The sequence below is a fragment of the Acomys russatus genome, chromosome 7, assembly GCF_903995435.1.
Source record: "Acomys russatus chromosome 7, mAcoRus1.1, whole genome shotgun sequence".
Taxonomy (NCBI): Eukaryota; Metazoa; Chordata; class Mammalia; order Rodentia; family Muridae; genus Acomys; species Acomys russatus.
The window spans coordinates 63,438,642-63,459,812 of record NC_067143.1 but is presented as its reverse complement, the minus strand read 5'-3'; the positions used below and the strand labels follow the sequence as shown (position 1 = coordinate 63,459,812).

Genomic DNA, 21,171 nt, shown 5'->3' with positions numbered 1-21,171 from the left:
AGCCAGAAAAGAGAACTAGGAGCCAAAGTCGTGGGTGGGAGTGGATGCTGGGCCACCAGCCCACGTGCACAGGTCAGAGGACAGCGCATCAGGAGTGGGCTCTCGCCTTCACACCTTGTTGAGGCAGGGTTTCCTTCCTGTCTTCCCCCCCTCCCCCCCCCCCCAGTCCCCAAGCTTCTGGGCCATTCTCCTGTCTCCACCTCCCATCCCGTTGCAGGAGTGCTGGGACTCCAGATGTGCAGGAATGCTGGGATTCCAGATGTGCACCTCTGCATCTGGCCCTTTATAGGGGTTCCAGAGGTTGAACTCTGGGGCATCAGACTCAGTTTTTCAGGCTTGCAAAGCTGTCCTACCTGTGAAGCCAGCGCCCTGCCCCCAAGAGCCCAGGCCTTACAGTGGTAAGAAGCTGTGGGCAGTGAGTGAGAGGCAGCAGTAGTCTGAGCTGTTGGGTTGTGGAAACCAGGTAGGCGCTGCAGTGTGACTGGCAGGTAAGGAAATGGAGGCCGTGAGTGTGGGCTGCCTGGGGAAGGTCTTTGGCACCACTGGGTCACGGGAGGTAAGAGTGGTGAGAGCCAGTCAGTTCGGATGCTTTGTATCTGAGGGTTAGAAGTCTATAGTTTGGTCACATGGGATGGAGCAATCCTTTAATTCAAACACTCAGGAGGCTGGGGCAGGAGAACCATGAGGTCACAAGTTCAAGACCACCATGGTTTACAAAGCCCTGGAGAGAGGGTGGGAAGGGGGTGGGCTCTGTGACTGAGACAGTTCAGGGCTTCGCAGGATGCTCAAGCCCATTTAAAACCATCTTAGCCCCCAGTGTCGCGGACTGATGAACTTTCGCCTCGGGCAATGAAAAGCAAATTAACCAGGGAAATAACTATCCTCTTGGACGTCACGGCAGCGTTACATTACTATAAAGGTGTCTCAGCACACGCTTCCTAGTTCCGCATCTCTTTAGTCAGTGTTACTAAGGTGCAGGTCCTGCTTTGAGCATCACCGGTGCACTGGAGATGAAGCAGGAGAATCAGTCGTTCCAAGTGATCCCTCTGACGTCCGCGCTAGGCTGGTTATTCTGGGATGGGATCAGTCAGTGGGGTGTGTAGGTCGGGGACAGCCCAGCCTGCTTGTGTGAGTGTGTTCTCTTCTGCCATATGTGTCCCGGGGATTCTAGTCAGGTCAGCAGGCTTGGTAGTGGGTGTCCTTCCTCACGGAGCCATCTCATCAGCCCCCACTCTTCTCTGAACACTGAAAAACTACTCGTGGCAACGGGAAATTGTCTAAGCATGTAATGGCTTAAAATATGAGCCTGTTCCTAATCAGCGTGCTAGAGAGAGGGGTATTTTGAGCACTGTGAGATGTTAATGAAGGCCATCTTATGTGAAGACGACACCCGCGATGGCGTTGCACTCTGACGGCAACTGTTAAAAATTATGCATGTAAATTTATCTGTCATGACATTTTGAGCTATAGATGACCAAAATGCAGCATTCACAATGGCGGCGGACACTTAGTGGTTTCCGAAGCAGCAAGAGCTGGCTCCTGAGAGACCTGTTCTCTGGGTGAGAAATGGCTAAACTGTGGTGGTGAGGATGGAGACCCAGTTAGTGAGAAGGTGGTTGGTCCTGAGACTAGGACAGAGAAATGGCGAGGTGTGGCTGTGGTGCCAACGCAGATTCCCTGGGCTCCACCCTTACAGTCTGTGTCCTTCCATTGAAAGCAGGCAGCATCATTTAAATGTGACATTTTAATACAGATATTTTGCTTTCAGTTTCACAGGATTTAAATTGGAGAATTAGCCCCGTGCTAATTAACATGTAGCTGCTATTTATAATTTCTTACTGCATTTCAATCATTTTTCAAAGGGGATTTATTTCCATTCGGTCTACTTTGGGCTCTGTGAAGAACAAGAAGAATCTGGATGTTGGAGTCAGCAGTACCGAAGAGCAATGTGGTAGAAATGGCTGTCTTCCCTGATTTTGAGTTTTAAGTAGGAATTAAACATTTATGGTTTAGTCTTATTTGGATAATAGTATGCATTTCTTTAAGGTATAAATACTGCTTTGTAGTTTAACTCCACGTAACATAATTTCTAAAGCCGGGCTTTTGAAAACTCCAGGTCAGACTGTCGTAAAATGGTCTACAGAAGCCTATGTGGTTCTCTGGGTTTTCTGACTTTAACAAGTTATCTATGAATTTATTTTTGGCTGGGAATACAGCTCCCAGCACGGGTGATGCAAGATTTTGTTTTCACTTTTTATTGTCTGAAGCTTGGAGGCTTAATGAAAACAGGGCACAAAGATAATTTGACAGAGAGAATGTTTATATATTGACACATCATCCATGCAGTTACCGTGGACAGGTTTTGATGGATTTCCGGACGCCGAAGGCCTGCAAGAGCGTGTGCTCTTGTCTGTTGCTTGCAGTCCTTGAGTATGCTGAAAGCGCGTGCAGAAGATAGCTCAAGTGAAAGCACAGCACAGAGGGTTTTCCGGTCTAAAGGAGCCTAGGTTTTATTCTCATTTGCTGAAGCAGACTGCCCTCAGCTAAAACATATTAGCATGGCGACGGGAAATTGACCCAATGTCTGATTGGGAAACAGCTCTGAACTTACAATGTGGGTCTGACCAGATTACAGCTGGTTTGGCATTGCTACCAAATACATACAACTTTAATTTCCTTTGGTTGAGTGCTGGGATTAAAGGTGCGTACCACCATGCTCTTTATGTGGTGAGTTTGCTGTCTCTTTTACTAGCCCAAGGGGAAGTCCAGACAGATTGCATTTAGTAAGAAATTTTTATTTCCAAAATCATTGATTCATTAGAAAAACATGACAACCACCTTAAAAGAAAAAAAGAAAAAGGGGCTTTGGTAAGAAAGATTTGACATTTACAAACTCCCCATTGCAAACACAGCGATAAAATTTAGGACAAAGGCATGTTTCTCATTCTCTTCTTGGCCACCAGCCAGTTTTCTGGTTTTTAAAAAGTCTCTCAAATCAGGATTAAAATTATACCCACGTGGGACCAGATAAGAACAGAAGAGGCTATCGGGAGACCGCCACCGTCTGGAGGGACTTTGGCTTTCATGGGTTGAGAATAAGTTTACGTCAGGATCACTTGCAAGGTGTTACAAAAGGAGGCTGGGCGCATTCTTTTTGTTTGTTTTTGTTTTTTCCATACAGGGGTTTTCTGTGTAGCCTTGGAGCTTTGTAGACCAGGCTGGCCTCAAACTCACTGAGATCCGCCTGCCTCTGCCTCCCGAGTGCTGGGATTACACGTGTGAGCAAGGCATTTCTTAGGGAAGGTTTGGGGATCCCAAGTGGAAATTTATTAAGCCTCTTATTTCTTTGTATTATATGCCTTTGAAGGAGAAAGTAATTCATTAAAAATATCTAAAAATAACGTTGGAAATAATCCAGGCTTTTGACGGCTGAGGGGTGTGACGCCAGCGGCCCGCCTCGAGAGAACAGAAGCTCCATCTTGTTCTATAACCCAGGTAACTGCTGGAAAAAGACCCGAGCCTCCCGCCATATAATTGGCCTAAAAGCAGAGACAGACCCAGTGAGGTTTGTTTTGTTGTTTTTATTGAAGAGGCTCTCGTGTGTTAAGGAAAATACATATTCGGGGGTTGTACATAAGTGTGGCTGGAAATTTCCTAATGTCTTTAATGCAGATTCTTAAAGTAGTGTGTACAAAGCACTGTGTGCACCTTGCCTCAGTGTGTGTTTGTGCGAAGCAGTAATAGGCCTAGATTTGCACAAGAATGTGCTGATAGTTTTAACAGATGCATGAGCAAAACCTGCCGATGAGGTCGCAACTGTAACGGTCCCCGTGCTCTGGTTGGTGGCTGGAGCGCACTGCCTACGGCTTGGGGGTCGGTGGGACCTCCTGGCCTTCCTCCTGGACTGTCCCTGAGAACCAGGGCCTGGCCCAGAAATCAGACTCAGGCATGACTGAATAACCCTTCTAGGTTTGTGTCTTAGTCATGGAAATAGGTTGTCTCTCCCTGCTCCCTACAGTATCATGACTTTAAAAATGTTTAACTAGGGAAGATAGTATTCCTGTTGAGGGTTGACTTGGGGGCTTTCTGGCAGCCTTAGCAGGTAGTTCTCAGAGCTGAAATGCATTATTCTAAGGAAGTCTGGGAAACTTAAAAGGTCTGGGATATGTGTAGGAAGATTTTAAGTCGGGTTTGGAACCAGTACCTAGTTTACTATCTGCATCAGTTCAAAGAAGGATCTGTTGACAAAAGGTTGTCAAACGTCCAGCATCCTAGGACAGGTGTGGCACCAGCAATCAAAACCCAAGGGAAATGTATTTTATGCTTAATTTCCTTTCTCACTGCTCACAATGAGATAAAGTAGCCATCATTACTCGCTGCCTTTCTGATATCATAAACCATAAACCTAAGTTCTTGTCCTCAAGGGCATGAGGAACTCATGACCCAGGAGACTTACCAAGATCCCTGGAGTTACGCTAAATGAAAAGAGATTTCCGCGACAATGAGCAAGCCAAAGGTGAGCCAGGGGAATCTGCCCTCTTGCCCTGTCTCCCGCATGCTGCATCCTGGCAGTGAGAAAATGCTTGCTTTTCTCTGTGGACGTGGCCAGGGTCTCTGCCCTGCTTAAGCAGTTTAGTACAAGGTGATCCAGTACTACTCATGTCAGTGTTGGAAGAGGGCCGCCTGAGGACAAGGGTGCCCCACTTGGCCTGCACCCACCCACAAGGATTCAGACAGGATGCCCCTTGGCATCCATAAGACTATTGGGCAAACCACACCTTAAAAATGAAAACTAGTGGACACAATTTAAATCATCTTAAACAAGCAAACAGACCACGCAGCCGTTGGTGACTGGACTCTGGAATGCAGCCCTGGGGAGTCACACTCCTGCTAACAAGGGTGCACGTTGCACGCTCTGATCTCCTTCTTGTCTTTGCAGCTGGTAAACTGGGAGCTTTTGAATCTCTTCTTCACAGTCATGTAGCGCTCCTGAATCCCACCTCCGCACAGCTTGCTGCATTCTGACCAGGCTGTCCATGGGCGCATCCGACAGCCTGAAAGTAGGAGACTGGTTAGGCCAGCAGAATACGAGTGGTGACTTCCAAGAGGGCTGTCCAGTGAGTTGCCTTGCCCTTTCCTGCTTCTCTGTGTAATGAGTGATTGATTTAATTAGTGCCTACTGTTTTTCTTAGGGCCTATTAGTTCATATGTGATGGGTTGAAAAGCTATGGCCATTAGTGAGTGCACTGAGTCTCTTCTTGTCAAAGGGCAGTCTGTTTCCTCACCTTGTGAGCCTAGGCTCGGCTTGTTTGGGCTGATGGATGTGAGCAGGCACCATGCCTGAGAAGAGCCGCTAGGTAAGTCTGGTGACCTCACTAACGAGATCCTCTAGAAAGAGGCCCCCAGAAAGCAGGTGAGGCTGGGGGTGCCGTTCCAGCCCTACTTGATTGATAAGAATGGGCCCAACACAGCTAAACTTCAGAAGGGTGAATCTAAGCCAGCTTGCCTCTGAGCTGCAGGATCGTGTTAATAAAGCTTTCTTTAAAGCCCTGAATTGTAAGTTGTGACGGTTAGGGAGCACTGAGGTCTTCATGAGCCTCCCTGCCTGAGCTTTTAGCCTACCGAGTACTAAGGAAAAGGAACAATTTTTTTCCTCTTCTTATGAAACATGAACCTCCTCTGACCTCCAGAGATGAGGTCTCGTTTGCACTTGCCGCATGACAACACTCCATATAGCTCTCCTTTGAACACAGCGTGCTCGTGACTATGTATGAGGTACTTGCTCACCATACTACGGCAGAGTTAACTTTTAGCACAAAGCTGTCTTCATCTGGTATGGACTAATGGCTGACCGCCTGCCTTAGACATTTTTGGCATATGGCCACTTCCTAAGGAAAGGACGTGCTTAGTAGTCCATCTCTGCTGAAGGATGAAATGCCTTTTCGTTTGTTTTGCTTCTTGAGACAGGGTGTGTGTCTAGCCTTGGCTGTCCTGGGTCTGACTCTGTAGATCAGGCTGGCCTCAGCCCACTCCTGCGTTCATATGATCGCCTTTTTTGCCCCTAGGGAATTCAAAGAACACGTGCCCGTGATTTAAGCATTGAATCATCTTAACTCGTCACTGTGTGGGCCTGTCAGTCATTTGGCTTGCTCGATTCGGACTTGCTCATTCAATAGTGTTATTCCATGTAGGGCTTATTAAAATTTTCTTATGTGTGTGTGATGTTTTGCCTGTTCTCCGTATGCATGCAGTGCTTGCGGAGGCCAGAAGAGGGCACCAGATCCCCAGGAACTAGAGTGATAGAAGGGTGCAAGCCACCTAGTGGGTGCTGGGAATCAAACCAGGGTCCTCTGAAAGAGCAGTCAGTGCTCCTAACCACTGAACCATCCCACCCTTGGGATGATGATTTTTAAAGAATGGGTTTATGTTTCTTACTTATGCATAGCTGCATGAGTGCCTAGCCTAGTGTGTGTGTGGATGAGAGAATCATTCTGTGGAGTTGGTTCTCTCCTGCCACCATGTGGCTTCTAGAACTCGAACTCAGGCTGTTGGGGCTTGGCAGGGAGTGCCTTTACCTGCTGAGGTATCTTTTTCCAGTTATGGTAGAGAAGAGGTGCACAACCTTCCCCCACCTAATGCGGGTCTGTTAAAGCCATCAGACCCCAACTCCCCTACGATCAGTCACTCACTTTACCCCAAGTCTCTAGTCTGGTTTCTTGCCTCTCCTCTCCTCGCACTCTTCCACGCCTGCATATCCCACCTGTTGCTTAGTGCGCCCTCTGGTGCTCTGCCTTGGAGTGCTGAGCTCTGCTGGCTCAGTGTGCTCTTTAACCGGCAAGCCCCTTAAGATTCACACAAGACTGCTCTGCTCTGGCATTGGCTTGAACTTTGCTGTGTGCACACTCTCTGGCTCCCTTTGCACTTGGTTCATTGTTCTGTTGGGAGTGCTCACCGCTTATGTGGCAGCCTGGGCCCAACTTAATTTGAAATCCAAATGCTAATCTTTGCGGTTAGCATTAAGCCAAGAAGCCATAGGCCAGGGCAGTCTCGTCTCAGCCCTACCCTTAAAGGGATGATTTGGTCTGAAGAGTCATAAAAATTTCTCTGGACAGCCAGGCTCCTCTCACACGTCTGTGCCATCGGTTTCCCCTTTTTGCAAGGGCAAATGGGGGTGGTTGTCATAGCTGATTGTGAGCAAGTGCTTTACAAATGTGAAGAAAGAACAGAGTACAATTTCTAGAAGCTCTTTGCTTGAAAACCTATTTTGACAGTCAATTATCATATCTAATATTTTTTTTTTGCTACAAATATCAACCCAATCTCTTCTGTATAAATTATGCTTTTTTTTTTTTAGTACTTGGGAATCAAAATTTGGTTTGAATAATCAGGAAGTGCCTCTTTCTTCTCTTTGAGCCCAGAGCAGGCCCCTGGGGAACGGTACCTGGGAACTGCTCGCCATCTGATTCTTCCCTTAGCTGCTCACTACGCCGGCTCTCTCGGGCCTCCCTCCAGCGCAGCTTCTGGACTGAAGGGCTGCGAAGGCATTTCCGAGCACGGCACTTCTTGCGTTGCACAGTCTCTGGGCAGGGTGTACCTCCAAACTGAGGTTCCATTTGGATTGTCCGGGTTCGAATCATGTGGCCTTTGCCACATGACTTGTTACATTCGGACCACTGGGACCACTCGCTGAGTTCACAGTCGATAGCTGGCAAGATACAGACAGGTGTGAGTGTATCTATGTCTGGAACAAAACAGTTGAGTATACCCCTTTGACCCTCTCAACTAGGCTGCCAAGAACAATAGGCCATTTTCCAGGAGAAACTGGTTTCAAGCCACAGTGGGGTTATCTAGAACACAGTCCGTCAGCAGTAAGGGCAAGGTTGGTGGCAGCTCATGACCCCACACTCTTCTCATTCCAATCCCTGTATGATTTAGCCAGGTGATGGGGGACTTTGACGGTATTTTTCTAGCTTCATGCCTCGTCAGTTATCTTCCTAGAATAGTCATATCCGGTGGCACTGACACCTCCCCCCACCCAAAGGCCTCAAGGAACCTACATTTCCTCAGGGACGCCATAATATGGTCTTCAGAGAATGGCCACCTATTTCATAGCCTTTGGAGAGAACAAGATGGCAGGGGGCTTGCCTCCATAGGCCCTTACCTAGGGGTCTCTCAAACCCGTGCAGCCTTTCTTACTCTACATCCTGCATAGATGGTCTGGGTAAAGCACACAGAAGCCCAGGTAGGGAATTCCACAAAGGATCCAGAGCAGGAGGTGTTCTATGGCTTTCTCATTGTAAAAGATACAGCGAATTCTTGTGAGGGGAAACAGCATTTTGGTCTGATTTCCAGTGTATGTCCAAGGCAGCAAATGATTCCACATGCTCTTTTTGTAAAGCCTGGACCAGTCCACACTGCCTAATAGGGATAATTGTAATTTCTGAATTAGGCTATGAGGATTAAAGTTGTTTGCTCCTAACAGTACCCTGCAGCTGTTCACTTCCTGGGACCCTGTGGATGTAAAGACGTATTTGAATTGGTGGCTTGTCAGCCATTTAGTGAAGGCTCTGGAGTCCAGTCATCGAGGTAGCTAACTAGGGTTAGTAAAAGCCTCAGGCTACTGAGCTCATTGGCTGAGGCCTGCACCTGCTTACACTTGGTGCCCGGAGTGGGGTTTAATCCTCAGAGCATCCTAAAACTGTTGTGCTGCTGTACAGACTGGGAAACGGAGGAGCAAGGAGCAAGGACAAATGGTACCAGCAGCTGGCTACACAGGTTTCAGAGGGAGATGTGGGCAGCATGGCTTTGAGAACCTGGCCTTTTCTTTCCTCCTTACCAGGATGATGGAGTCATTGACTTAATGGCCAACCTCCACTGAAGGGTAAATACAGTGATCACATGGTGCAGGGATAGAATTGAAAGGGTTCAGAAAGTTCACGGGTCAGACAAGCCCATAAATGGGGAGGGAAAAGACTGGAGCTGTTGACTTGTGCTACGCATTTAATACCTGTCTCCCATTTAGGCTGCACAGTCACGTTGTGTGTTTTGCAGACAATAATAAGATTGAAGTCTGATTCTGCCAACACAGAATCCTTTGTCTCAGACAAATTAGTCTCATTATAGGATCTAACAGTATACACATTCTTTTCGTGTATATGTGCATGCAAAGGCATGTCTAAGCCCAAAGATGATTTTTGGTGTTTTCCTCCATTGTTCTCCACTCTATGTACTGAGAAAGGGACTCTTGCTGAACCTAGGGATCACTGATTCCAGCTGGTCTGGCTAGCTTGCCCCGTGTTCACTGTGCTTGCTGGGCTTTTAATGTGGAGGTCCCTACGCTTGTACACAAAGAGATTTGTTCACCTAGCTACCTCCCTATCTGGCAGTATTAGCACGTAGCTGGCTGGGGCTGGCAGTATTAGCACATAGCTGGCTGGGGCTGGCAGTATTAGCACATAGCTGGCTGGGGCTCACTGGATCAAGGAACTTTGGAGGCGGGAAGGGATGGGCTTCCAGGACCCGGGACTCACGGCATTCTGGCAGCATGCACTTCTCCGCCTGCTCCAGTTCCTCGTTACAGTCGCCCAGCTCTGCCAGAGACTTGAGCATCCGCTGGCGGGTCCTCATCCCTTTCCCACAGGTCACGCTGCAGTCGCTCCACTCGGACCAGGGAGACAGCAAGCACGGGATGGTGTCTAGGTCAAGAGCCAAGTTTGGCACTGAGATCACAGGCACCGTCTGCTGGGTTGGAGCTCAGCCCTATATTACCCGCAGCGGCGCTGGCCACTGGAATCGAATGGGGTTGGATCCTGGGGTCAGAGTGACAGCCTGGAGCAGGAAGTGGCTCTTGGCCTATTGTGCTTGTTACTTTTCCGCATCTCCTGTGGCCCAGCTGGTGGTCATGACCTGATGCTAGGCGAGGTCAGTGAGGTAGAGCACAGAACACCCCTCAGCCAGTGGTGCCCCAGACTGGGATTGGCTCAGTGATGCAGTTTTGCTTGTCTGAATTGAAATACCTGGAGAGAGTGCGTGTGTGTGTGTGTGTGTGTGTGTGTGCGCGCGCGCGCACAAGCGCGCTCGTGTGCACGTTGATAAGCGTTTGTGCACGGAGTGGGCAGAGTTGTGCCTTATGACACCTGACAAGGCCATGTGCTAGGCACAGTGGTGCATGCTTTTCCTCTCAGTGCCTGGGTGGCAGAGGCAGGCGGACCTCTGTGAGTTCAAGTTTCAGGCCAGGCAGGGCTTTACAATGAGACCCTGTCTCAACCCCACAATAAAACCAAGGATGGCTTGGATTTGGCCAATGATGTCTTATCTGAGTTTACTGTCCCAGGGAAATTGCTCCTGTGGACTACAGCTGCAGGTGGACTCTATCCAGAAGCCAACAGTGTGAGGCTCCCTGCCCAGAGCCCTCCCCATACCCACTCACGGCACTCGGGCATCATGCACTTCTCCGCCTGTGATGTTTCTGCCTTGCACATGGAGCCGTCCGCCGGGCTCATCTTGACCATGCGGTGCCGCTTCTTCATGCCCATCCCACAGGTGGCGCTGCAGTCATCCCACTCGCCCCACTCGGTCACCAGGCAGCTGCTAGGAGCTGGGAAGTTCATACAGTTGGAGTTCTGCGGTGTGTGCGGGGATCCACCTGCTTGCCCCGCCCACCTACAGGGCACACCCCGCGTCCCCGCGACTCACAGCACTCCTCGTTGACTGTGCACTTCTCTGTCTCCTCGGTGGGCAGCGTGCACACCGAACCATCCTCTGGGAACTGCTTGACGTACCTCTCCCGGGACCGCATGCCCATGCCACACGAAATGCTGCAGGGCGACCAGGTGATCCACTCTGACATGGTACAGGTGGAGCCATCTGCAACACAGCGAGCATACTCAGGAGGGCCAGGAAAGAACCTGGCATCGGTACAGGAGAAAACTCTGAGAGCAGAGGCATTGACTGAGTACGTGTCCAAGGTTCAAGGAACAGGTCCAGCAGTTTAGAACTGTCATTTTGCCTGGAGGCACCTGCTTGATATAATAGTGGCCTCTTTCCTGAGGAGGGTGGGAAAAAGACTTCAGTTCCACTGCTGTCATTAGCTCCTTAGCTCTATTCCTCCCAAAAGGAGCCTCAGTGTTGACAGTGAATTTCTCCCCGTGTCATTGCAGCCTTCTGTGTAGCAGGGCTTGGTCCCTCCACGGTGCTCTATCTGAGGCTCAGATGGCTAGCGATGACCCCCATGTGAGGGAAGCCCTGAGAGGCAGGCCAGCCTGCTGCTAGGAAAAGCTGGCAAGTAGCGGACAGGAGGGAGTACTGGTTTAGCTAGCCTCTGCTTGGAATGGCTTTTCTTCAGACTGGGCCCCATTCCAGCCTGTGTAGCTCCGTCACAGCCTCCTTTTACCTCAGAATAAGGACTGAAAACATTCTAGACCTATACAGGGAAAGAGAGGAGCCGTGCTGGAGCAGGCAGCTGCCCTTTGCCCAGCAATCGGCTTCCTGCACTCTTGAAGGCTGTGTGTGGTGACGTAGGCTTTGCAAACCTGCAGAAACCAAGCCTGACCTTTGAGCAGTTCCAGATAGAGAGAGAAAGTAAGCAATAAGCATGAAGATCCTGGTGTGAAGCAAGCGCCCTGCGAGATCCTGGTGTGAAGCGCCCTGCGTTAGGCCCCGGTGGAATTCGGGAGAGGGAGCAGGAATGACAATTATTTAAAAAGCAGTGGGAAGCCCAGCAAGATGTCACACATCTGTAATCTCAGAGGCTGAGGCAGGAGGATCTTGAGTTCCTGACCAGCTTGAGCTATAGAGAGCTCTAGGCTGGCCTGGGCTATCTGCTGAGGTATTTTCCCCAGGCTCCCAAACGAAGGAAGAAAGAAAAGGGGTCAGAAACAAGCTGCTCATAAAACATTTGCTGCCTCTGTAGTCCTGTGTATGTCCATGGCTGGAGTATTTGTGTGTGTGTGTGTGTGTGTGTGTGTGTGTGTGTGTGTGTGTGTGTGTGTGTGTGTGTGTGTGTGTAAAGCATGTGCTGTGGTTGAATATATGTCCCCAGCAGCTCATGTATGAACTATTGGATCCCAGATGGTGGTGGTATTGTAAGAAATATAAAATATGAGTCTTTTCTATCAAATATTGTAAAACTTATGTTTGCAATAAGGGATTAAAAATCTTTATCTCTTCCACCTTTAAGACTTTTATACAAATATTTTAACCCTACAGATCCAGTTAACCCTTTACTTACCCAAAGGCCTACTGCTCTATTAGTCTATTCTATTTATTCTATTACTCTAGGAGTCTGATGGCAGAGAAGGGAGCCTTGTCTCAGTTCTTATACCAGTTCTTTTCAGACGAGCTGACTGAATTAGACTGTGAGGTCTGACCCCAACCAGCATGTAAAAGACACGGACAGCACCTGAGAAGTAAAAGCCAAATGCACTTCCTGTCTGTGTTCACTCTTCCTGGGCACACCCTCTGGGTCAAGAGTAAACTTCAGCCAGAATGGGGAGTGTGTGTGGAGACTTTTGGAAGTGGGGCCTAGCTTGAGAAAGTAGCACCGGCTAGATCCTCTGACGCCAAATAACCCCTTCCACGCCTAATGGTCTAGTAGCCCTTTTGGTCTAGGTGACATAAAAGTAACACAAAGGAAGAAGCCAGCCAGTCTCAGGGACTCTGTTACAGCATGATGGGGTTGTGTTCCGAGGACACTCAAGACACTATAGGAGTGACAGTGATGTCACTTCAGGAATACTGCCCACTGTGGTGTGAGGGACCTCCCTTCCCAGTCTCCTCCAGCTGGCCCAGACTGTCCCCTTACCCTCATCGCTGCAGCCGGGGCCCATGCAGGGCTGGAAGTCCTGCGTGTCGGGACAGGGGACGCTGAGGTCCAGCTGTGCCTTCAGCATGCGTTGCCGCATCCTTTTGCCCTTCTCACACGTGGAGGAGCTGCAGGCTGACCACGGGGACCAGTTGGAGTAGATGCAGGTTTCGGGGGTGTCATCTGTAAAGAGCGTTTGACCTGTTCTCCCTGGGAGCCTGTGGAAGCTGCCATTGGCTTCGCTGAAGGCTCAGCTGTGGGTTCGGGGATGGAAGCAGACACTCTCTCCATTTAAAAATGATGTTCTAATATCCTGCTGGTAACTATCTAATGAATAGGGGCTGCTCTCCTCCTGCAGAATCTTTTTGCATATGTGCATCTTCTTATCACCTCCCTGCCCTGGGCAGATTTGGTTCTGAGCACATAGGCGTCTCCTAGGCAGTGTTAGAAAGCCTGCAGCTCCTCTGCAACTCACTTCCCATTGGCTCCACCCACAGGTGCCGGTTCACTGAGCACTTGCCCTGTGCTGGCACCCATAAGAACCTTAGTAATTCAGCCCCATTCTCTCACAGGCAGCATCTGTTTTTATGCCCATTTCCTAGTTGAGGGAAGAGAGGTAGGAAGGTTAGCATCTTGTCAGTGTCACAGGCTCTTGAAGGTTTAGGTTTTGTGAGGAACCTTAAATTCAAACCAAGGCTCTGCCTCTCTCTCCTGACTGTAGGGCCTGGACCCCTGTCCCTGATGAAGGGTAAATGAATTTGTCTCTGATTAGCTTGGCACACAAGCCATGATAGAGAACTGATGTTAAGTACTTATTCTAATGTCACCCCTCACCAGGTGCCGGATGTCACCTTAGATTCTAGGGTTTTGTTGTTGTTGTTTGTTTTGGCTAGGTGCTGGGGATAGAAGCCAGGCTTGGTACATGCCAAGCCCATACTAAGACACTAAGCCCCTTTTGACCCCCTTAGCATCTGCTTATTTCAGAGGTTATTTCGGAGGCTGCTGGTCATGTCAGTTTATGTTGCCTCCTGCCATAAAGGAGAACAACAAACCTTCATCTTTCTCTTCTGGCGCCAGGTCAGCCACAATGTCATCCACGTTGTCGGGTACAATGTTGCATTGCTCTCCCTGCAAAAGAAACGGAGAGTGCACATTTGAGAAAAGAGACTGTACAAGGGAGAGATGGGACACCCAAATCTAATGTTTCCTTGGCACAAAACCCATGCGATGGCAGAGCTCTGGGCCAACGTTTATAGCATAGATGAAAAGAAATGCAAGAGAGCAAAAACAAAAACAAAAAAATAGCATCGACTAAACAGATGCCCTCACCATGGCAGACATTAACAATGGACTGTAGAACTCATGATAAACTGATCTGTGTCGATCAACTCATTCATTTGAGCCTGGCTTCACTCTGGGTGGCTTTTACTACTATACATCTAAAAGGACAATTTTCATACTTGAAACCTCAGGAGGCCCAGAAACCCCACAGCCAGAGTTGCTTCCCACCAGAGCCCCCAGTGATTCTAGAAAGATGTGTGGCACATTTGCCCTCCTCGTGGTACCTTCCGGGCGATTCTCTCGATGACCACTCTGGCCACTTGTGTGATGGACCCACCTTCTGGGTCATAGAAAGGACTCTGAGGATGGTCCAGACTAGTCAGGGGCCGGATTTTTTCCTGAGGAATTGTGGGCTTGTTTGGTGACTGTAGGGACAAAACAGAGTAGGAAGTACAACGTGAAAATCTTGACAATTGTGAAAGCACAATTTGTTATTGTGCATCAGACAAAAACTCTGACAGGACCTTTGTGTGTGTGTGTGTGTGTGTGTGTGTGTGTGTGTGTGTGTGTGTGTGTGTGTGTGTATGTTTATGATTCTGGGACTCAAACATAGGACCTTGCTCTGGTTGGAATTTAAGAAATGTCACTGTATTTCTGGAATCCCTCTTGTGCAGGGCCTGTGCTTGGAAATCCATAAACCTGTTAGAATCTTCCACACGCACCACCCAGCTGGAGGAGCCGAGTTCCAAAGAGGTCATCCAAGCTTAGAAATGGCTGAGACAGCTTGACCTGGAGCCAAGGCTTTTCCTGCTGGACCAGGCAGCAAGCTGTTCTCGTGTCGGGTCAGATGTGAGTCACGCTGTCTGATGCCTGCTCAGGCCAGCCATTGCTGTGGGAAGGGAGCCCCAGACTACAGACGGAATGGGATGTGTGTGGCAGGCTCGGAAAGCTGCGTACAAGCCAGCCGTAGTAGTGCACACCTGTGGGGGATGGGGAGTCTGATGCTAGCCTGGGCTATATAGGGAGAACATGTCTAAAACAAAAAAATAAAAACTAAACAAGGGCTGGACAAGGGCTGGGTATGTAGAGCCTTTGCCTAGCGTGGGTAAGGCTCTGGGGCGGAGGTTCTATGCAAAACCTCCCAACCGAACAACTTGGCAGCAAACATTTACAAATCAGGCCATCACATAGCGGTGTCCTGAAAACTCACAGCGTACTGAGTCATTGCTCTCTCACGCATTTCCTCCTTTTTGTCTGTGTAAATGCACATGTGAGTACAGGGTCCTGCGTACATGTGTGGGAGGCCAGAGGTCCACTTTGGGTGTCATTCCTCAAACACTCTCTACCTTGCTTTTTGAGACAGGGTCTCTCAGTGGTCTGCGACTTGCAGAGTCGGCTAGTCTGGCCAGACAGCAAGCCCCAGGGGTCCTCCTGTATCCCTCCCTAGCACCAGGACTCCAAGCATGTGCCACCACCTCTGACTGTTTACCTAAGTTCTGGGGAACTGACTCAGGCCCTCCTGCTTACCCAGCAAGAACTTCACCGACTTAGCTCTGTCTCCCTATCACTCTCCTTCTATTTTCCTGATGGCTCCACAATTTAAAACTATCTTTAAAAGAGGATTTATTTAGACAGCTAAGGCTACACAGAGGAACTCTGTCTCGAAAAATTTTAAAAAGGGGGGATTTATTTATGTAAAACTATCTTTTGAAAACATTTATTTAAAAATATATTTTAAAAAGATTTATTTATTTTATATGTTTAAAGTGTGTTTTTTGCCTGCCTGCATGTATGTGCATTGCCTCCGTGCCTGGTACCCACGGATGTCAGCATAGCATCCTTGCAGGGGCTGGGACTGAACTCATCTTCTGCAGCAACAAGTGCTCTTAACCACTTAGCCACCTGTTAGTCCTTGTGATGGCTCCAGACTTTAATGCAGTTGGTACGTAGAACAATGTGGCCACCCCACTAGACAAGGGACTTCTAGGATCTGGCTGAGTCACACCCACTTCTGTTTCCAGGACACCTAGCATAGGGCAGACCAGCCGGGCTTGCTAAGGGAGTCTGCCTTCCACTGTGGGCACACACCTACCTCGTAGGTCACCCCGCTGTCGGTGCCAGCATCCCAGGGAATCAAGTCCTGCACCACTTTCTGGACCCAGCCACACTCCTTGGTGCACAGATCCTCCGCAGATAGGCCCACATTCCAGTCGGGACTGGGGCCCATCATGGTCAAGAAGGACATTAGGTGACGTGTCCTGTCCACTGAGAATTCAGCTGAGGGTGCAGCTCTCCTAGAAACCAAATAAAGAGGCCATCACATTTGGGATGAGCTACACACATGTGGGGGTCATGCGGCTTGGCCGTGGCTAGAATCCAAGAGGGTCAGAGAGGAGGCAGATGCCTCAGGCGTTCTTGGTTTGTGCTTGTGTCTCTTCTGAGCCTAACTGGTGGATGGAGAGAACACTATCATTTTCATACTATTTTTAAAAACCTCTATAACATTTCCTAGTATGATTTTCTTTCTTTTTCCTTTTTTCTTTCTTTTGCACAGCCGTGGACTGACTCATCTCTCACTGTAAAGCTCTGGGAAATTCAGGGTTTTTGGTGTGTGTGTGTGCTGCATGCACAGCGTTATTTCCCATGTTTAGAACACCCCTGGCACAGGACACTCGGTGCATACATTTGAAGAAAAGAACAAATAACTCTGGTGTGTGTGGAGACAGTGACACACACACACATGAGCTCAGTGTCAGTGTTAATCAACTCCTCAATTCTCCTGCCCACTCAGTGGAGATCTCCAGAGTGCTATTAGAGGGGGGTCTTCCTACGTCTTTTGACTGTTTCTCCTAAGAGACCACCTAAGGCGAGGTCCTACCTGGCACAAAGGCACACCTTTCTGGTTTCTCTGGTTACGAGTTGAGTTGGAGAGCCTGGCACGTTTGAATGGCAGCTGAGTGTTCCAGATGCTGGAAGTAATGTGTCCAGACTATAGCTACCAGGGGCAGCGCTTTGGCTTCCATCTCCTCAGGCTGCAAGATCTCAGGAGAGACTGCATTCCAGAGATGATGGAGCCGGCTCACTGAGAGGGCTGGGGAGGAGAATCTCACTCTCTTAGCACATTCTAGGTGACAGACCCTTTTCCGTTTTTCCTTCATGGTGATCCAGTGGGAGTAGAGGCACGGCCCTGTTTTGTTGAGAGGAAAGGAGAGTGATGAGCTTGGGGACATGGTCTCGGGTGCCAAGGCTTAACGGCAGCTTGGCACGACTCGAGAGCCTCAGGCTGCCAGCTGTGAGGATCCTTGGCTGGTCACCAAGTGCTCTCTTCATCCCAGCCGGTAGCCTGTCAGCCTTAGCTGCCTTGAGAGGCCCTGTGCCTTCTGCTGAGAGCTGCTGCTTCCGCCTACCTCCACCTGGCCCAGAAAGTGATGACTCCAGACCCGGTGGGATCCACAGAATTAGATCATTGGCTCTTGGCAGACATAGGGAACCAACCAACGTGCTCAGGGGAGGAAAGTTTAGGTGTGGGTCCTGACAGAGCTGTGTGTCCTTGAGCAAACTCAGACTTCTCTGAGTACTGGAATCATTTTTCATCTGTTTCTCTGTCTGTCTGCCACCTGTCTATCTTTCTTTGTGTGTGCTGTGTATGTGCACATATGTGTGGATGCATGTACCTCTGCCATGTCTATTATCCTCCACCTTATTGTTTGAGACAGCACCTCCCATTCGACCCAAAGCTCACCATTTTGGCTCAACTTACTGGCCAGTAAGCTTCTGGGATCCACCTATTTCTGCCCTGCCCCCCCCACCCCCTCCCCCAGTGCAGTGCTAGCCAGAGAGGGTGGGGAGGGAGGGGGGAAGGTGAGAGTAGGGAAGGTAGGGAGGGGGGTTGGGGAAGGGGGTTAGGCAGAAGCAAGGGCTCTCAGCAGAAGGCACAGGGCCTCTCAAGGCAGCTAAGGCTGACCAGCTACCGGCTGGGATGAACAGTGCACTTGGTGACCAGCCAAGGATTCCCACAGCTGGCAGCCTGAGGCTCTCGAGTCACACAGGCACACATAGCTATGTCCAGCTTTTACACAGGCTCTGGAGAATGTGAACCCAGGACCTCTTGCTTGTACAGCCTCTCCCCAGCCCCAGCATTCAAGTCTTTAAGATGGGATCACATGTCTGTATCAGTGGGATCTATCCTGCATACCTTGCTTAGTTCAGCACCTGATGCCTTTGCTGTGATTACAACCATGTAGGTCCATGGCACTTGTGGGAAAATGCATAGAACCAGAAAGCATTATATTAAACAAAATAAGCAAAGCGCACAGATACTGCAGTTTTTCTTTCATCTGTGGAATCTTTAAAAAATTATATACAGATGTGTGTTGTGCATGTGTGTGTGCTTGTGTGTGTGCACGTGTGTGATTATGTAGGTCATGAAACTAGAAAGGAGATCATGAGAAAAGAGGAAGTGATTCTCTGTGTGCCATGGAAATGGAAGGTCAGAATTATCTGAGAAGCCAGGGAGAGGGGGGACTGGGGGAGTTCACGGCAGAGTGGGATGAATTTGAATAAACGGTGACACATATGCATGAAAATATAATGAAACTCCACTTTTGTATGCTAATTAAAAATCAATGAAACTGTGCAAAGTTATCTTCAGGCTGTGCTATAATGTGTGTATGGAACAGATGAGTTTTGACCTGGGTTCCATCCCCCAAGATAGAACATTGTGTATATATCAGTGCTATTCACTTTTCAAAATCTGGAATTGCTCTGGTCTGGAGGCATTTTGACTAAGATATATTAGCTTGCTCTGTTCCTGAAAGAAAAGCACCGTGGGTCCAATGTGTGAGATGAGAAGAGGGTGGGGGAGGCTTTTCTGAGCAGACTTCCCACTGTAGCTATTACCAGTCTAGGGTCTGGAACAAAGGTCTGAGCCCCCAAATTCAACACCCGCAGGCCAGCCAGGGACAGGTGTTGTCCCCCAAGCCTCACTCTCCTAGAAGTTTCCTGTGCCTGGCCAGGCCAGCCTGGAAGCAGGGATGTGGCCTTTATCTCTGTGCTTTGGAAAGTGTGGGTCCTTGGCAGCCCTAAGAACTTATCAGAAATGACAGAAATGGCTCCACGCAGATGCAGTGAATTAGGAACATTGGGGTTGTAACGAGCTCTATAGGTGGAAACTACGTATCTTTTAAGCCTTTCATGTGTCACCTTGTCGAGAAGCCTTTCTTTTTTTTTTTTTTTTTTGGGTTGATTTTTTTTTTTTTTATTAATTTATTCTTGTTACATCTCAATGTTTATCCCATCCCTTGTATCCTCCCATTCCTCCCCCCCCCCTTTCCCATTATTCCCCTCCCCTATGCCAAGGGGCATGTCCCACAAAAGCCTTCACTTACCAGGAAACTGGGACAGAGGGGAAGGCATCCTATTGGGACTCTAAATGAGAGACGCATGGGAGAACAGCAAAATAAAAGGATCCAGAGGGTCCTAGAAATCTACAAGTAGAACAATATGATAGGCAGATTTGGGCCCAGGGGTCCCGCTCAAACTAAGGCACCAGCCAAGGACAATACAGGAGGTAAACTTTAAACCCCTTCCCAGATCTAGCCAATGGTCAGAATATTCTCCACAGTTGAGTGGAGAGTGTGATACGACTTTCTTACGTACTCGAGGAGCCTTTCTAACCCACTGGCTGAGGCAGGGGCCCACAGTCTGTCTATTCCTACGTGCCCTGCAGGTCTCTGTAGCCAGACCTATAATTGTAATGGCTTCTTTATAATTCTTTCTTTCTCTCAAGGCTGGGACCTTCTTAGGGGTGATCTTTGCCAGGGCTCCCCAGGTTTGGAGGACCCCAGTGTATACACAGCTGAACACGTGTGTATCTGGTGGTGACTGAAGTGACCTTACTGTCTCTAGGTCTTGAAAATCCGGCTCCCTGTCTTTGGGTCTGAGCATTCTTATGTAAGAATACCCAACTGTGTATGTTTAATAAGAATAGCCCCCACAGGCTCATCTATTTGAACGTTTGGTCCCCAGACAATGGAACTCTTTGGGAGGGATTAGAGGGTGTGGCCTTGTTGGAGGATGTGTGTGTTATGGGGGAGGGGAGCAGGGGCGGCGGACTTGTTCTCTTTCTGCCTCCTTTTGGATCAGGGCTCTCAGCTACTGCTCCAGCGCCATGCTTGCCTGCCACCATGCTCCCCGCTCTGTGATCATCATGGACTAAGCCTCTGAAACTGTAAATGCTTCTTCTATAAGTTGACTTGGTCCTGGTGTTTTGTCATGGCAACAGAACAGTGACTAAGACACGCCCTGCAGACATGCTTGTCTTTCTGTGTGGCTAGGCACAGATGGAGACCTCTCTGCTTCCTTATGAACTCCTTTGCATTGTGGGTCAGTGGTTTCAACTTCTTTGTGTATGCGGTGAGTGCATGTATACATGTATGTGCGTGTGTGCTGGGGAGCAGGTATATGTGTGTGCTTGGACGCTGGAGGACAACCTCAGATGTGGTTCCTCATGCGCTGTCTGTTGGCTTTTGGGCAGGTGGATGGGAAGGGATAAAAATCTCTGCATCCTGAAACTTGCCAAGTAGGCTAGGAAGTCCCAAGCATCCACCTATTTCTCCGTCCATAGTGTTAGGATTATAAGCATGTGGCACCACATCTGACATTTTTAAAATGTCGGTTCTGGTCCTTGTACTTTCCTGGCAAACACTTGACTAACTGAGTCACCTCCCAGCCTCAGCAGCCTGCCTGCTTCCTTCCTTTCTTTCTTTCTTTCTTACTTTCTTTCTTTTCTTTCTTTCTTCTTTCTTTCTCCTTCCTCCCTCCCCCCTCCTATCCCTTTCTTTTTAAAATCAAGACAGGGTTTAGCCTTGGGTGCCTTGGAACTCACTCTAGACCAGGCTGGCCTCAAACTCAGAGATGTGCCTGCCTCTGCCTCCCCAGTGCTAGGATTGAAGTTCACACCACCTCAGCAGCTGTCTTTAAAAAGGTTCCAAGGGAACTTATGTTCCCAGCTTCTATAGGACCTGCAGTCTGGGAGCTAAGGTACTACCCATCCGGCCTCATATCAAATGGCTGGCCTGTCTAGCAGT

The 21,171-nt window shown here is 49.0% G+C and overlaps 1 protein-coding gene across 1 annotated transcript in view; it reads right to left on the bottom strand.

Annotated features, from left to right (window-relative positions):
- Positions 1-4,546: 4,546 nt before the first annotated feature.
- Positions 4,547-21,171, bottom strand: part of Spon1 (spondin 1) — a 290,135-nt gene continuing 273,510 nt past the window's right edge. Inside the window, exons 8-16 of the mRNA XM_051149253.1 lie at positions 16,176-16,377; positions 14,368-14,508; positions 13,855-13,930; positions 12,803-12,985; positions 10,696-10,866; positions 10,430-10,597; positions 9,531-9,695; positions 7,442-7,705; positions 4,547-5,054 (exon numbers count right to left, since the gene is read on the bottom strand). Of these exons, the coding sequence (XP_051005210.1) occupies positions 4,891-5,054; positions 7,442-7,705; positions 9,531-9,695; positions 10,430-10,597; positions 10,696-10,866; positions 12,803-12,985; positions 13,855-13,930; positions 14,368-14,508; positions 16,176-16,377 (1,534 nt within the window). The 3' untranslated portion in view covers positions 4,547-4,890. The remainder of the gene's footprint in view (positions 5,055-7,441; positions 7,706-9,530; positions 9,696-10,429; positions 10,598-10,695; positions 10,867-12,802; positions 12,986-13,854; positions 13,931-14,367; positions 14,509-16,175; positions 16,378-21,171) is intronic.